General features: G+C 48.3%; 1 protein-coding gene across 1 annotated transcript; it reads right to left on the reverse strand.

Annotated features, from left to right (window-relative positions):
- Positions 1 to 3,198: 3,198 nt before the first annotated feature.
- On the reverse strand, positions 3,199 to 7,168 carry LOC127332716 (putative methylesterase 11, chloroplastic). The gene is made up of 5 exons (XM_051359044.2): positions 6,735 to 7,168; positions 4,837 to 5,073; positions 3,986 to 4,126; positions 3,723 to 3,854; positions 3,199 to 3,632 (listed from the first exon to the last, which is right to left on the reverse strand). The coding sequence occupies exons 1-5, from the start codon at positions 7,056 to 7,058 to the stop codon at positions 3,345 to 3,347; spliced, it is 1,122 nt and encodes a 373-aa protein (XP_051215004.1). The 5' UTR covers positions 7,059 to 7,168; the 3' UTR covers positions 3,199 to 3,344.
- Positions 7,169 to 17,073: the final 9,905 nt, after the last annotated feature.

Here is a 17,073-nt window from a genome sequence, read left to right on the forward strand (position 1 = left end):
ATTGCCCTCGGAGTCATCTCCATCGACACCACCGCCATTTTCATCGCCATTGTTGTCTCCCATGATGAGGAGGGAGTAGTTCTCCCCCGAGGCTGAGGGCTCTACCGGTAGCTATGTGGTTCATCTCTCTCTCTCCCATGGTGTGATCTTTATGTGATCATGAGCTTTGTATCACTATTAATCTATGTGCTACTCTAGTGATGTTATTAAAGTAGTCTATTCCTCCTCCATGATGTAATGTTAACAGTGTGTGCATCATGTAGTACTTGGCGTAGGTTATGATTGTAATCTCTTGTAGATTATGAAGTTAACTATTACTATGATAGTATTGATGCGATCTATTCCCCTTTCATAGCTATTGTTGACAGTGTGTATGCTATGTTAGTACTCGGTCTAAATTGCAACGGTCTATTATGCACTCTAGAGGTTACTTTAATATGAACTCCGGATGTTGTGGAGCTTGTTTACTCCGGCTTGAGGTGTGCTTTTATAGCCCTACACAATGAATGGTGTTTGTTATCCAACAAGAGAGTGTAGAAAGTAGCATTTATTTATTCAGTTATGTGATCAATATTGAGAGTGTCCACTAGTGAAAGTATGATCCCTAGGCCTTGTTTCTAAGCATTGAAACACCGTTTCCAACAAGTTCTGTTACATGTTTGCTTGCTGCCATCTTTATTTCAGATTGCAATTACTACTTACAATCATCCATATTACTTGTATTTCACTATCTCTTCGCCGAACTAGTGCACCTATACATCTGACAAGTGTATTAGGTGTGTTGGGGACACAAGAAACTTCTTGTATCGTAATTGCAGGGTTGCTTGAGAGGGATATCTGTGACCTCTACCTCCCTGAGTTCGATAAACCTTGGGTGATTCACTTACGGGAAACTTGCTGCTGTTCTACAAACCTCTGCTCTTGGAGGCCCAACACTGTCTACAAGAATAGAAGCGTGCGTAGACATCAAGCATCGAGGTCGACGCCTTTTGAAGGGGGGGGGAGATGATGAGGACATCCCTACCATACTACTACCTCCGTCATTACCAAATGAAGATGAAGCTGCTGTGAAGCTCAAGTCCAATGAAGTTCGGATTGGACCTTTTACAAGGGCTCGTGCGAAGCTACTTAAACAACAGGTGAACTTTTTCCTAAACGATACTTTGATTGATGAGAACTTTATACTTCCTAAGTCTTGTTACTTGTGTATCATCAGGTATGAAGAGGGGACGAGCATCGCACGAGGAGGAGAAGAGCAACTGGACATGAAGAAGGATGTGAAGCTGGACATGGAGCTGGAGATGAAGATACCCCATGGACGCGCGAGGGAGGAGCGGGAGGCATGCGCGAGAAGGGAAGATGAAGTCCAGGCCGGGCCAGCACCCGGTCAGACCGGCCGCCACGCCGGCGCGCCCGGTCTCTAGCCTGGTCCGAGCGGGCGGCACGCCGGATCCACCCCGGCGCCAACAGGGCGGCCCGCTGACGCAGACCGGGCGGGGTACTGAGCCGAAATCCCCGCATCCGGTCACCACCCGGTCCCTGGCCCGGTCCAAACCGGACCGGCTGGTCCCAGGCCCGGTAGACCGGCCCCCAGACCGGTCGAGTCCGAGTCTGTCTCGACCAGATCTATTCTGGTCGGTTATTTTCGTATTTTTTCGATCTGAGGTCGTCCCGGACGCCTATATAAGTGCCCAGGACGCCTCCAAAGTTGCTTTAGACCACGTTTAAGATAAACCCTAGTTCTTAGTTGTTTGCTATGCAAAAATATTGAATCTCAACTCTCGAATTCGTTGCAATCTGGAGTTTTATGCTATTGAAAGTTTGTGTGATCTGCTGTTTCATTGAGGATTAGAAGATTGCAATCTACCGCTTCGTGGTCGGCGGCTACATGTGCAAGTGTGTGGAGTTGCGAATATCTTGCAGGGTTGAGAGCTGTTGCATTGGCGACAAGAATCAATCGAGAGACTTCATCGGCATCATACAAGTTATCCTCCTATCATCGATTCCCTCCGCTGCTACCATCGCGTGTTCATCACCACCCATCGCTTACTGAGAAGATCAGGCAACCCCTTATCAATGTGTGTCATGATACGGTATCTACCTATGTTATTTTAATCCCTTTCTTCCTTTTTAATTAGCTGCCACATCGCGTATCCTCTGAGTTTCTTACGTGGGCTGGCCTAGCACTCGTGCTTGTGTTTTTTCGATTTTGGTATTGTTCTAGAATATTCATGTTTACTTGTCCAGATTCACTGGTTTTTCTTTCTCATTTTCGCCTTTGTTTTCGGTTTTCTGTTTTTTATTTCTTTTTATAAAATTTGAACATTTTTAATTCAAATATTTCCAAAAAAAAAGAAATCTAAGCATTTTTTTAATCCGGACAATTTTGAAATCTGATCGTTTTTTTCAAAATCTGGACGTATTCCAAATCTGAACAATTATTCAAGTTTGAACTTTTTTGAAAATCTGAACAGTTTTCGGATCTGATCGGTTTTTTTCACCAAATATTTGAAAATGAACAAAAAAAAAACGAACTGATAAGAATGAACAGGAAAGCATTAAAGCAAGTAGCAACCGATCAACTGGGCCGGCCCACTTCACGTGTCGTCCCGCGAGGCGAAGCTGAGAGCGTCAAATATGGGCTCCCACGACATGCTGCAGCTGGGGCATCGTCCTAACTTCAGTTACCTCACGAGCCCAAAGCACAGGACGAACAGAGAGTCAGAGACGTCATCAGGCTGGACACCTGGTTTTCTGGACGATTGACCCGCCATTTGAGTATCTCCTCGAAATGGAGGATGGAAGTAAACAACCATTTGACTTCAGAACCAGGTAAGGTCATCATACCCCTTCCACGCCGCTGCAGCCTCCAAGAGTACCTCGTTTGCTACGTCGGCGATCAAGGATGAAATCCGATCAAAAGACTATCACACGCATAGGATCTGACACCTGAGTCAGGATTACATATGATTTCATGCAAATGCGGCTGTGTAAAACCATAATTCACACCGATAGAAGAAACATATATCAGCTAGCATCAACTTCCTTTCATTTTCCTCACGTGGCTGTAGTAGAATTACATATGCGTCAACAATTAATTAGCAATGATATGTCAGTGGACACTGCAAGATGATGTCGTCAAGATAAGGGTGAATTTCAGAGCTCCAACTCTGCTGCTGCACCGTGACAGAACCAGCATTCTGCATAATGACTTCTGAACCATGGCATTCTGCCTCAAAGCATACTGTCAACCTCAACATATACAGCACCAGCAGCAGCAGCCATGGGAACAATCATGGCGATTTCGCTGGCTGGAAAAAAAAAATCTGATATAGAACAAGCTCTCATGATGCCTTAGCTGGTGGCAAGGTTGCTATCTCTACAAGGGCTTTGTGCAGCGCTTGCGGCCTCGAGAAGAAAGGGGCATGGTCGGACCCTTTCAGCCGCAGAACCTTCTCTGGTGGGTTGGTCGCACACATGCTCTGCTGATGGGAGAGAGGTATTGCATTGTCCTCTGTAGTCTCAACAAAGAATCTCCGCACAGACCCGTAGTTTTCTTCTGTTAGGGCGAGTTTCTCCATTATCGGGGCAAATGGGACAGGTCTGATGGATACCGAAGCCAAGGTTACATCCTTCAGGAACACAATGAGTGGGTGTCAGAGTCCAGTTTTCAAAATAGGATTGAGCGGTATAGTTGGAGATGAGCATGGAAAGTATAATACCTTGGCAGGACTTTGGTTGAATAACAGATCTCTTATCAAAGCCTTGTCGATGTTGATAGCGGTGGGAGGCCGGTCCTTGCCATTGGAGTATACAAATTCCTGCGCCTTTTGGAGCATACCATTTGTATCCATCTGCAGCATATGGAGTAGAATTGTCTGGCATCAGGCAGAATCCTTGAAAGATATACCAACTTGAACATGATATAAAAATTAAGACTTTTCATCATATTTTTTATTACAGTTAAGCTGTCATAGAGATCAACCTGTTGGAACATATCAAGAGCACTATGTCCATTTGCCAGCATTGTTGCACAAAGGAAAACAGCCTTGGCAACTTTCGAGGGAAACATCTCCATTGCATGGGATATGCAAGCACCACCGAAATCATGTGCAACCAAAATCACCTGTGTTATAACAAAAATATCAAAAGATGTATAATTGGTTGGGCTAGCAAAGATGATGTGCATAGCAAGAATATCAGAGAACAGGGGGCATGATGTACACTTGAACTCAACAGTAAAAATCTCTTGAAAGAAATTATGTGGTGGTTGAATATATGAGAACCAGCACGACAAATAAAATTCCAATAATACGAAAAAAATTTGAAGTTGAAGCCGATGCATCAGATCGCACCAGAATTACTTTACTAACAAAAAAAAGGCATCCTCTTAATAGATAAATTGCACACGCATTAATGGCATGTGATGCAGCTATTTTAAAACTATTTAAGCAAATACTAACTCTCCTACTTCAAACCATGACCATCAGAAAAACTTAGCTGGTGGTCACAGACTCACATTTTAGTATCAATTTGAACAATTCCTAATATTATGATCCCCAAAATACGTTTACAGAATATATCCCTTATAAATTAATTCCAAACACTGAAACATACAACACTTATCTTATATGTATGCTTCATCAAATGGTTGGTTGTAATCTTAGGTTAATATTGTCAATCTTACTCGCAAAAGAAACAGTAGTGTCTATCTTAACTTCTTATTATCTTATCAACTACAATAGTCAACTATAGCTTCATAAACATTCCTAATTGAGGGACACTCTGGTAAATATGTGAAACATATTATGATTAGTATTTGAAAAGAGACCATACCTTTTCAGCATCACCTAGGCCCTTAAGGTAAGATGTAAGTGGCTCAGCATACTCTGAAAGACTGCTAATCTTGTTTGTATCAGAACAATGAATCCCGGAGCCTGTTAAGTCGATGGCATTGACTTTGAACCCACTATCTTCAAGAAGTGACATGGTCTTGTACCAGCACCAAGCACCAAACCCGCCTCCGTGAACAAGAACAATGATGTTGGTTTCCAAATCTTTTGTATTCAAATCCTGTTGAAGAAGTAAATCATTGGTTAATCTGATAATAGATACTATATGGATGCAATGACCGTGGTTAGATATACAAATAATATTGTAACATCTTCCAATTAATGGAAGAGCTCCATTTGCTTCCGGTCTGCACACAAATGGACATAGCCAACATTTATGTTGTGTGGAAGTGTACACGAGCGACAAGCTTAAAACAACTTTGAACATCTGCATTACCTAAGTGACAATCTGTAATAAATATTTTGAAGTTTCAACAGAATTCAGGAGCAGAAGTAGCAGACAAATTGTCATAAGGGTACTACCGTTTTACTAGTTGCAACTGTAGAAGTGGTTGTTTGCACGTTATTAGAAAATAAAACCCCAATTTACAGCCAAAATGCGTGCTAATTCAGCTTACCGTATATACACATCCAAAAAAACTTAAGGCCATAAGCATCTCTTCTATGCAGAGGCCGGGGGTCTCAACCTCCTTTTCGAAAAACAACATCTAACAATTTAGCAGTGACATTGAAAATAGCAAACACGAATTTACCAGTAAACCAAATCTCCCTTGTCCACCAAAACACGCCCGGGGCCGTTCTTAAACCAAAATCTTCTTAGTAGTGAACAGTCAACAGGAATCATCAATTATGATTGCTCAGCGGTCAATTATGGCTGTATATAAGTCAAGCCTGCTGGCTGCCGACAGCCATTTTTAGTAACGGTCAAGAGAGGCTAGGTAACAACGAAACTTCTTTTTCTTGACTAAATAAAGATAACACAGATTCACCGTGACTGAAACAATTTGAACTAAGTAATTTCAGGAATGAGGATCCGTCACCATTGCACAAGTTGGGAGATATCCCCTCCCTTTTTTGTGAGGCTAAACTGTGGGAGAGCATCCCACTGCAATTTTTATATTATAAAGCAAGTATTTACAGAGTTGTTTACAAAAGCTAAACATTCATCCCCCATTTTTTTTTCGAGAAAAAGATATCCGAGTGTCCTCTAGAATAAATGAACACATGCGCCAACATCATTGTCCTAGGAGGCTACGAGAAACAATCAATGGAATGGCATCTGAATTCCGAATCATGCCCGATATGTACCAACAACAACCACCACCTATCACCCACACAATGACACAACCGTACTTTCCAACACGTTGTGAAATTCTCCCAAATCAGTGCTCGACAGCTCGTCGTATGGATTACATTGTGCAGCCATGGAGGAACGGATGGACAGACACCTGGAGCTGCAGGCTCTCCATGGAGAAAATTGCATATTGCTACCACAAAAGTGGTAGTTTTTTGCAATTGACCGGAAAAGTTGTAGTTTTTTGAAGCCCTAGCCTCAATTGTGGTAGCAATATGCAATTATCTCCTCTCCATGTTATATCCAACGAAATGGAAGCACCGCTGGTTCTCACACGAGCTAATTGTCCTCGCCATGGCAACAAATCGAAGGACGCGATGGATTCAAGAAACGTTTACTAGTAGAAAATGACGGGCGACGCGAAAACCAACCGATCCCCACCAGGAATCCCGTGCGAGTAGAGTAAAAGGAAAAGTCAACAAGGAGCAGCGTTCAACTTCCACGCGGCGGCACGCGGACCAACGAAGCAATGCGACCGGAGGAAGCAAGCGGCGAAGGAATTGAAGGAAGGAGGGCGCCGGTAGTACCTTGGCGAGGAGGTGCTGCGGCTGGAGCTCGGGGTCGGCGAGCGAGCGCGGGCGCGTGCTGGAGCTCCTCGGCAGCGGCGGGCCCTGCTGCTGCCGCTTGGCGGCGTACCTTACGGAAGCCGACCGGTCGAACGCGCCTCCGGCGCCGCGCTGACCCAGCACGAGCGCCGCGGCGGCGGCCAGCGCCTGCTCGTCGATCTCCGCGGCCTTGCCGCCGCCGCCGCGGCGGGATGAGACGGAGGAGCGCCGCTTGGCGGCGGGCGGCGGGGAGGCCGAGGGGGACCGGCCGTTGCGGCCGGACATGCAGGAGACTATCGCGCCCATGGCGCTTGCTCCGGTGCCGGCAGGGGATCCGGAGGAGTCGTTGTTGGATGGAGAAGGAAGGGGAAAGAAAGGAGCAGAGGTGGAAGGGCGCGGCAGAAACGGCAGGAAAAGCATACGAAAATTTATACTTGTGGCAGTACTTGCCGTTTTTGCAGAGAGGGACTTCCGTTCCCACGGATTCCGTTTCGGGGTTGTTGGTTGTTGACTGTTGAGGGGTCGGAGGTGCCTCCTTCATTTGACATGACGCCACAGGAAATGCACTATTTTGGTCAGGCAGCAGCGCTGAAAAACACCACAAGAGAGAGATTTTTATTTGTCTGGCAAGACAGAATAAGAAAGTCATGTCTCCTTTCGTTGCCATGCGTGATTTTCATGGACCAAACTGGGATCATTGGTAGGTTGTACCTAGGGCTATTGAAGGGTAGGCCTGGTTCGAATGGTACTTGGTCATGTTCTCTACTTCGTTGGTAGCTTGAAAAGTCTTTTTCTACACCGGGTAGACAACTCTCGTCCTTTGTTTGGTAGGCTGCACAAAACCCTTCTCCCTCGGCTGATGCAAATCATAGTGTTTGGTTGCACACTCGAGGTTGCATAGTGTTACCATGGTCTAAATATGGTGAGTTTAATGTGTCATTGCTCAATTACATCCGCTTAGGGCATCTCCAGAGCGACCGTTTGTGTCCGCCGTGACCGGAAATGTGTCTGGGGCCTGCTCCAGCGGGGCGACACAAAGTGACCGAGCCGTCCGCGAAGACGCAAACCTGGCCCAAATATGTGCCAGGTTTGCGTCTCCGCGGACGCTCGGCGGTCACGCGGAATGTCCGCCGAAAGAGACGTAGGACCCGTGCGTTAGTGGCAGGGAGGCCGATATTATTCCCGCCACTGGCCATTCCTCGCACGAAATTGCAAACTAGACCGGCGCGAGCAGTCCAAAAGCGATGGACGTCCTCGCCGCCGCAGCCACCGCCATGGATGCGGAGCAAACCCTCGCACCCGCCGCCGCCCACACTCCCCCGTAGCCAGGACCATAGCCAGAATGGAGGCTACAGCTCCGGTGGAAGCAAAGCGGGCCGCCACCGCCGGCGGCCGGGAGGCAAAGCCGAAGGCGGCAAAGAAGGTGCTCTCCGCGGAGGAGAAAATCATCGAGGCCGCCAACGAGAAGATCAAGACTGCCGCGGCCGCCAACGAGCAGGCCTGGCAGATGCAGATCAAAGTCGGCGTCGCACAAGTAGCCCTCCAGCCGACCTTAGCAGAGGGCTACATGCTCGTCAAGAGAGGGGATCGCCGGCGTCGCGGTTCGCCTTCGGCCTGCCGCCGGTGCAGTTGATCGGGGCACCGGAGCAGTTCAACGGGGCGGCGGTTCCCGACCTCAACCGGACGCCTAGAAGCGGCGATTCCTGCCCGGGCGCGACACAGAAGACGCGCCAGGTGCCGGAGGAGAGCATGCCACAGCCCCGCATCCTGTTCGACAAAATGGCGCCGCCTGCCCCGACGATGGACGACCCGGTACGTCAGCTCTATCAATGTGTGCGACTGCCGTGTATCATGCGTCTGACGTCCGGTTATTCGTAGGACTATTGGAAGGACCGCCATGACTCAGACATCCAGGAAATTATCTACGGCGGCAGCTTCGTTCGCGGTGATCCGGCCGGGACAGGCCCGCATGATGACCGGGCAGCAACGCAAGATGCGGAGGACATCGAAACCGCACGGCTGTTCGCCACCCAGCAGACACAGCCAACACCCGTGTCCGTCGACGACTTCGACGACGCGCCAACACAGCCTGACATTGCTACGAAGAAGAAGGGGAAGAGCCTGAGGACACAAGGCTTCGTCGACGACGAGGATAAGTGTTTGTGTGAAGCGTGGCTGACAACGAGCCATGATTGTATTGATGGCGCGCAGCAAAAGGGCAAGGTCTATTGGGCCAAGGTCTTGCAGCAGTACAACGAGACCAGGATCCACCCGCCCTACCATATCACAAGCCCTCGGACGGAAGAGTCCCTCCGGAAAATATGGAACTACATCAAACAAGAGACAAGCAAGTTCTGCTCGGCGGTCGAACATGCTATTAACAACCCCGTAAGCGACGTTGGCATCATGACAGTGGTAAACACGATACAACCATCATCATTATACACTATTTGCATCATTGTATGTACATCATTGGCGGCTATGATCGCAGGTATCCCGCGCCTTGGAGAAGTTCAGGGCGACGCATAAGAAGGGCTTCCATATGGTCCATTGCTGGGACGTGCTCAAGAACGCCAACAAGTGGATAACAAGCTTTGCATCGTACAACGAAGTTGTGAGGAATGGGACAGCGATCAACCTCGACGGCGAAGATGACGATCAAGGCCGTCCAGCCCTTCCACCTCGTCCACGAGGCCATAAGGCTACCAAGGCCGATCTTGTCCGGGAGGCGCAGGCCATTGCGTTCAGCCAGAGCATGGAGAAGATAATGGCCGACAACCGTGCCGCCATGGCTGCTAGGGATGAGAAGAGGCGTCTGGAAAAAGAGGCCGCGGCTGCCATCTACCACAACCTCGCGAAGGAGGTCATTGAGGTCCAAAAGCTGGACGTCGAGGCCAAAAAGGCAGACGCCGAGGCCAAATTGCGTGCAGAAGACACAAGGATCATGCTTGCCGACTTGAGCGGCGTCGACGATGACACCAGGGCAAGGTTCACGAAGAGGCGTGCCGAAATCCGCGCGCGAGACGCCTGATCGCCATCGCCATGCGCTAGCACCTTGGCCTCCTTTTGGACTTTTTTTTATTGCTGTTCAGGCCTTGTTGTGCCCCTTTTGCTCCACTTTGCGCCCTACCTTGTGCAAAGTGTGATGAACATATTGCAGACCTCAATTTGCGGCTGTAATTTCGTGCAAAGTCGATGCTAGTTCATCTTTTTTTGAAATCTGGCCTGCGCCAAAAATGCGTCGCCCCGCTGGAGCCAGCTCCAGACGCAAACGGACGCGCGACCATTTCCGCGTCCGCCAGGCGACGCAAACGGACACTCGCGGACATTTTGGGTGTCCGAAATGCGTCGCGCCGCTGGAGATGCCCTTAGAGGGAAAAAAAAAAAATAAGATCTTGACGATCACCACGATCAGGTCGACAATGATGAAATCTTTCAGCCTACTCTCTCGGACCCGAGGGGCTCCTTCGCCTATAGGCATAGCTACAACAACCATTGGTTGACCTGCCATAACCTGATCAAGCAAGAAGCTCTGGCACTCCTCCCGTGCATCCTTCGAAGTTTTATAACCTCTATAGCTATTTTTGGAGAAACCATGAACTTGATCTTGGCAGACCTTACATGAACTGTAGACTCCTACACGCCTCCTTCTGTACACCACATACCGCTAACACTGGAGAAGAAGAACAAATAAGGTACATCATCACAAGCATTAATGAAATCATAACAAATCATCACACAATTTCACACCAGGTCATAAACTAAGAGGAGCATGCATGATCATTACCGAAAGTGGGATCGCAAGTTCATCGCGCAGCTATGGTGTCAATCTACCACCCCAATAAAAAGTGGGTGTCATCATCCTAACACCGCAATGCCATAATCACATGAGGGGTTAGTATATACCACCTCATAAAAATATACATGCCATCAGTAGTTTCTAAGCCTTAATTACAACCAAAATTTACATATCATCATGCCATCACCTTCACCATCACCTCATGCATGCCTCCCCACCCCCATGGCCCCAAGGCCACCACATGTCTACAGAGTGTAGTAGTACCTGGCTAGATAGATCCTCAACCAGAGGATCCTACGTGCCTCAACCAGGCTGACAAAGTTGGTACCCTAGGACTTGTAGTCTACGAGGTGGCCGAGACTGCCATGAGAGACTCCCCGGTGAAGGCAACAATGTTTATGACTCCCTTGTATAGGTCATGGTGCATGTCAGCAAGTTTTTTGTACCTGATGGCCCGGGCGACGTCCGTCATGTTGGTGAAGGCCATGATCTCGTCATCGATGGCGCCACTCTTCCTCTTACCTGCAACAGCTTTGTCGAGGGCGTCAGTAGTCTTGTCAGGGCCAACGAGGTCAGAGATGAAGCACATTTGAACAAGCACTTCAGATGCCAATGCTAGATTCCGACCCTACCATACCTAGATCACATATCAACTAGCAATTCACATGCAAAACATATCCACTGTACCATACCAAGATGTAACCCTAGGATACGAAGCTGGAGGTGTGGTTACTTACAATCATCGGTGGAGGTGAAGGAGAACTCGAGGAAGCAGAGAAGAGTGCGCCACTTACCTGCTCTAGGACCTGGCAATGGAGTATGAAGGGAAGGGTGGAGTGTTTCAAATAGGGAGGTGGGTGGTGGGTAGAAATAGGTGAATGGTTTCAACGGGAGGTGACAGAATCCTTACTGCACCTTTTTCACTGCAGCTTGCACCATTTCCACGGTCGGTTGAGCTCGCGTAGGGGAAGATTTCCTTTTGCATCGACGAAGTGCGACACAAGGATGACTTTGAGGGAACGGCTGCGGCCTCCAGAACTATTCGCATTGCTCTATTCGGATTCAGCCGTTCTTACATGGCCAAGGATATTTTAAAAACCGTGCGGGGCACAACACAGTGAGAACTCGGGCATCCAATCAGCTCAAGTTCTGCTCCACCGAGGGTGGCGGGGAGCATGGCTATCGTGAGTGCAGTAAAATGGGTACTCCATGTTACATTCCTCGGTAAAAAAAGAAAAGAATTTACAAGCCCACTGGTGACGCGTAGTGCGTACCTCGTACATCCTGCTGAGATGCTGAAACAGAAAGCAACGTGGCCATATATGGCAGGTAGCGACGGAGTGGATCGGCACCGGCCGGCCGGTCATGCGTTCGTTCGTGTTAAGAAAACGACGGCCGGCCGGCGGCCAACCGAAGCGACGGCAGCACTCGGCAGCTAGCAACGTAACGCGAGGTCAGATCAGCAACGTGCGACGTGCAAGAATATATTCTACTGGTCCGTATTTTCTTTTCCTCTATTGAACCGACTCTTCTTCTTTCCATGGACTTTCCCCGTCTTTTCTGAACGATCTCTCTGCCTTAATTTCCTTCTAGTTGCAGCTTGCTTGGACGACCGTTCCGTGGTTTGACCGGCGGCGGCGGCGGCGCGCCCACGGAGCAGACCGACGGCGGCGGCGCGGACGGCTGAACGGGTCGGAGGGAATACTAGCTGCTGTGTGACGCTCAAGGGATTGACCCAGGTGATCTGACTTGTAAAGTAACGTTCAGGGCGACGCCACGTCGCCACGTATGTACAGGTTAGTTTATATACACACAAGACGTGTTCACCACATGCTACACGTACGCACGTCTGCAGACTGTACTACGTACTCTCCAGAAACAGCACCAGCTGCACATGGTGGAGTATCTTGGTTTATTCCTCTTTGGGTCACGCTCCAGTCATCATGGCAACGACTTTCTCCAGCCAGCACAGGAAAGGGGCACGTCGAGCCATCGAGCGGCCGGTCGTTGAGAAATGAGAATCCACTCGTAGGAATTCAAGCCCTGCGTGCGCCCCAGTCAAACACGAACCAGGTCGTTGATAATTTGGAAGACACGGCGCTTTTTTTTTTTTTTTTTTGAACAGGGGAGGCCTTGAAGGGCCTAGAGCTTCATTCCAGTCAAAGCGGTGGCAGTACAAATTACATAAAGGATCAAAGAGAAACTAGAAATTACAAACTGACCCTCACAATTTGCACATAGGACCCTAAGAAAGAAACAAGAAAAGCAATCCGGTCCAGCTCCTTCTCCACCACTGCAGAGCTCGCCGTAGTCAACCTGCATGCCGCCGGGGACCAGACCACTTGGGGCATGGAGGTGGGAGCTAACCACGACAAAGCTGGAGAACCTCCGCCGGAGGTTGATTGAGTCCTGGAGGTGACGGCCGTGCGCCGTCGCTCGAGGTTGGAGGGGCCACCTTTCGGCCAAGATGAACGGCGACAGAGGCGCCGTATGAAACCTCGAGAAGAAGACCTGGAAGTGACGGCCGAGAGCCATCACAAGAGGTTGGAGGGGCCGCCCTTCGGCCATGTAGAACGGCGACGGTGGCACCGTAGAGAACCTCCGGTGAGAAGCTTCGCCGCTCCCCTGCTGCAGATCCAGTGGGCAGCCGACCAAGAGCTGCGCCTCCTTTCCAATCACGCCACCATGGCAGATCAGGAGAAGAAGCTTGCAGCTCCGGCCTTGACCACCAGATCCCGCCGAATCAGCCTTATTTATGGAGATCTCCTCTCCCTTCCACCTCCTCAACGCCGGCTCCAACCACCGGAGCACCTTGAAGCGGGGGAAGAAGATGGTACGGCGCCATATCTGACTGAGAAGATCCGCCGCCTCCCTCCCGGCATAGACGCCAAACGCCATAAAGGACCAAAACCTAGACCTACCACTACGGCTAACTCTCTCGGACGTCGCAGCATCTTAGGTTTGCCATTCTCATTGGTTAACAAGAAGGTTTTTAGAGTCTGATAGAGCCCGTGTCAAGGCAAAAGGCAAGGCACACCTGAAATAAAAACTAGTCTCTCATCATTACATTACTCGCTGCTTTAGCTCCGACCAAGGACCACATTTTCACTTGGTCTTTAGTTCTTGGAATCGCCATAGCCACGGTGGTCGAACGGTTCGGAATACACGATCTTTCCATATCTCCCATGAAACAAGCATGATAAGACATGCCATAGCTTTCCTTGACGGCCCTCGTTTTGGCACGATAATTCTCCACCAATCTATGATGGTTTGCGTGGCATCCCAATCACTTCGGTTGGCATCTTCAAGGGCGGTCCACTCTCTTAGGAACGACCAAACTTGGTCGCAAAGACCACAATTTTACCAACCTCGCCGCTCTAATCTACCCGCTATCCAAATTCTATTTTGGAGAACCAACCAAACAAAACTGTCGGGGAGTTGAATGTGAGACAAACATTTCTCAACACTTGACAAATTGAGCAATGCTATTGGTGCTAAGACCATTTTGGATGTTGATTTGAGAAACCCACGAGTTATTCTCCATGGACTTTCCGACATTGCATTTTCTCTTACTCGAGAACTTGAAAATGAGGGGTGTGATGTCCTTGGGGCAGCACCAATCGAGCCATGAGGACTCCAAAAGCCATATTTATTTTTGGAGCAAACACCTAGGAGCTCTGGCTATTCATTTAGGAAGAAAGGAAAATGATCCAGTTTATAAGAAAAATCGGATCGAAAACCATACATACTTAAGTACCTCCGACATGCGTACTACTCTCAAAGTCTAAAACAACAACAGAACAAGATCGAACCAACTGTCAACGACAAAGTGCTAAATATTCGACAAATTGACACGAAGATTGCATGAAGTGTATCCATCATGTAATCTCAACCGCCTTCTTCTTGGCGCAGACCTTGTTGCCCTTGGGCTTTTTCATCTTTTCTACATTCTTCACAAGGGAGCCAAGCATCGTGATGGAGCGAGGCGACAAAGGGGTCTTAAACTTTTCAATGAAATCAGCAAGGGCGTTGTCATCAAACTCGGTGTTCTCTTTCAAGATGCCCAAAACACGCACGAGCAGCTCCTTGGATGTTGCATCCTTTCGCAGTTGCTTCTGCTTCTCGATGCGACCACTCCGACGAGGCGTGGTGGCCACCTCCTTAGGAGCACGGGCACTCCTAGAGGGCGGCGAGGCAAGGATAGGCGGAGGCACTGGTCGAAAAGCCATATTTATTAGCTGAAGTGTCGCGACAAATTTGTTGAGGTTGAGAATGTGGAGGCCTCTCATGTCTTTTGGCTTCGAGTCACAATTCACTTCACACTTGCCTCCCGGAACTTTTCCACAAGCCGGCCAAATATACGCACATCTGATACTAACGATCTTGAGAAGAACCTCCACCGAAATTTTAAAAATGGTGATGAAGTAGACGGGCACAATAGTGGCATTTTATTCTATTTTAGGAATGTAGAGACGAATGGAACCGTGTGGACCAACGACTCAACGAGGCCGGTACTTCGTGGATAAAACGTGGCGATGCGGGCTATGCGTTTTTGTTTTGGAGAGTATGCTTGTCCGGAGTTGTGTAGTGCTATCAGAAATGGCAAATCAAATCAGGCCATTGATGCACGAGAACATGGTGCGAGTTTGTTCGAGGGAAAAAAAAAGACCATGGTGCACGACGAGCGAGACGGATCGATCTAATCATGCACTTACCTACCCCTACCCGGCTCCGTGTTAGCTAGGCCGGCATACCGCGGTTCGTGTTTCAGCCAGTGCAGATTTTGTTTGTTACTTATTTCTTCCTTTGCAAAAGTGGCTGGATGTCACATCCCACTTGTTTGGTTGAAAAATGTCTCGCAAACTGTCAAAGCTAGCGGCTATGTTTTGTTGCGGTTACCCGTGACCGTGAGTGGGCAAGTGCAAACATCCCGTCATGATCATGGCCATCTGTCTAAAAAAGATGTCAAAGACTTGCTCAAATCACTACAGGAATGACGCAAGGCGCCAACGGCCGGAAACCCTCGATGTAGTCACATTGGGCCGTCGACGGCAGCCCTCGGCGTAACTCGGTGAGGTCTTCTTCACCATAGCCACGTGAACCGTCCTCATAGACCCGGCCCTTGGGGGTTAAGCTTCCGCGAAAGAAATGAAAATAAAACTACCATATCAATCTTATTAACCCTTAAACCGTGATATCACAACTCTTTATTATTTTAAATTTTAAAAAATTATTTAAATAAACATCAATGGTTAAGTAATAATAATATTTATGCAGGATGTAATTTTTAATTTTTTTTTTTAAAAATCCAAAATTTTGAGCAAATATTAAAATCTTCCTTTCATATTTTCATTTGAAATTTTAGAATCTAAAAAAATGCCAACCGGGTAAACCCAGGTGAAATCGGATGTAACTTTTCGAGATGGTCATTTTGATAGGTTATACATTTTCCTGATTTCGTATGCAAAAGTTCATGCCCTTTTACCGAAAAATAAACTTTTTTTGCAACAAAAGTTGAAATTCAAATTTGTTATTTTTCCCTAATAGTAGGTTGCGTAACATACAGGAATCTCAAACGATTTTATGTTTTAATTTTTTTTATCATTTTCTACAATTCAGTTGAAACTTAAAAAGGCGATTGGGGTGCGTTGAGGGAAAAAAGTTCAAGGTTATACCGCGGGTAGCCGTCGGCGTAGATTAAGAAAAAGAGAGGAGGCTATGCCGAGGGCAGCCCTCGACGTAGCTCTAACGCCGTGACAACGCCATCACGGTCTGGCTTTGGAGGGACCCGTGTCGAGGCCTACGCCGGTGGTCAGGACTACACCGAGGATAGCCGTCGGCGTAGCGTTGCCTCCGCCGAGGGTGACGCTGACAGCTCTCTTGCTCTTGGCGGGCTGGCCGGGCCGGGCTATACGCGGACGACCCTGCACAGTCGTCGCGGTCATTTGTTGGTCCACCCTGTTGAAATTTTGTCTCTTCCTTTACAGCACAGTCCACACCATTCGTTCTCTCGGTGACATCTGGGCAAGAACATCGATCACATCTCCTCTAAAAATTCAGGTGTCCCCGCTGAAAAGCTCTTGTATGAGTGCGCATTTCGGATGAACCACCGTGGGAAATTACGGTCGTGGCGGCAGTTTTTCGAGGATGGGGTGGAGATTTCAGATGAAAGATGCGGAGACGCCTTTGTGATGAGCTAACTGACGAGACGACCTGATTGATGCCCTGCGTGTTTTCCTTTTCTTCACCAAATCATGGTTGTTAGGCCTGCTAATTGAAAATGCACAACATGGGTGATTGCGTCCAATGTAAAGGAGAGGGCACCAACGAACTCGGGTGGTCCTAAGATTGGCAGTCATGCTACATGTGATCAGCACCTACGAGCAAAAGGTTCAGCACAGCTTCAAATAAGATTTGCAACTTGCTGAAGACCCACGTTAGCTTCACAAGTTCTGCCAGACGAACAGCAGCAAATTTCCCACGTAGAAAGTTCTTCTCAAATGCTATTCACTCAGCACATAT

Source organism: Lolium perenne, chromosome 2, assembly GCF_019359855.2.
Source record: "Lolium perenne isolate Kyuss_39 chromosome 2, Kyuss_2.0, whole genome shotgun sequence".
In the NCBI taxonomy this organism is placed as follows: domain Eukaryota; kingdom Viridiplantae; phylum Streptophyta; class Magnoliopsida; order Poales; family Poaceae; genus Lolium; species Lolium perenne.

Coding starts and splice junctions, on each gene's coding strand:
- LOC127332716 (XM_051359044.2), bottom strand. CDS start 7,058: ATGGGCGCGATAGTCTCCTGCATGTCCGGCCGCAACGGCCGGTCCCCC. Junction 5,074..6,734: donor CGCAGCACCTCCTCGCCAAG/GTACTACCGGCG, acceptor CTTCTTCAACAG/GATTTGAATACAAAAGATTT. Junction 3,855..3,985: donor CTCTTGATATGTTCCAACAG/GTTGATCTCTAT, acceptor CATATGCTGCAG/ATGGATACAAATGGTATGCT.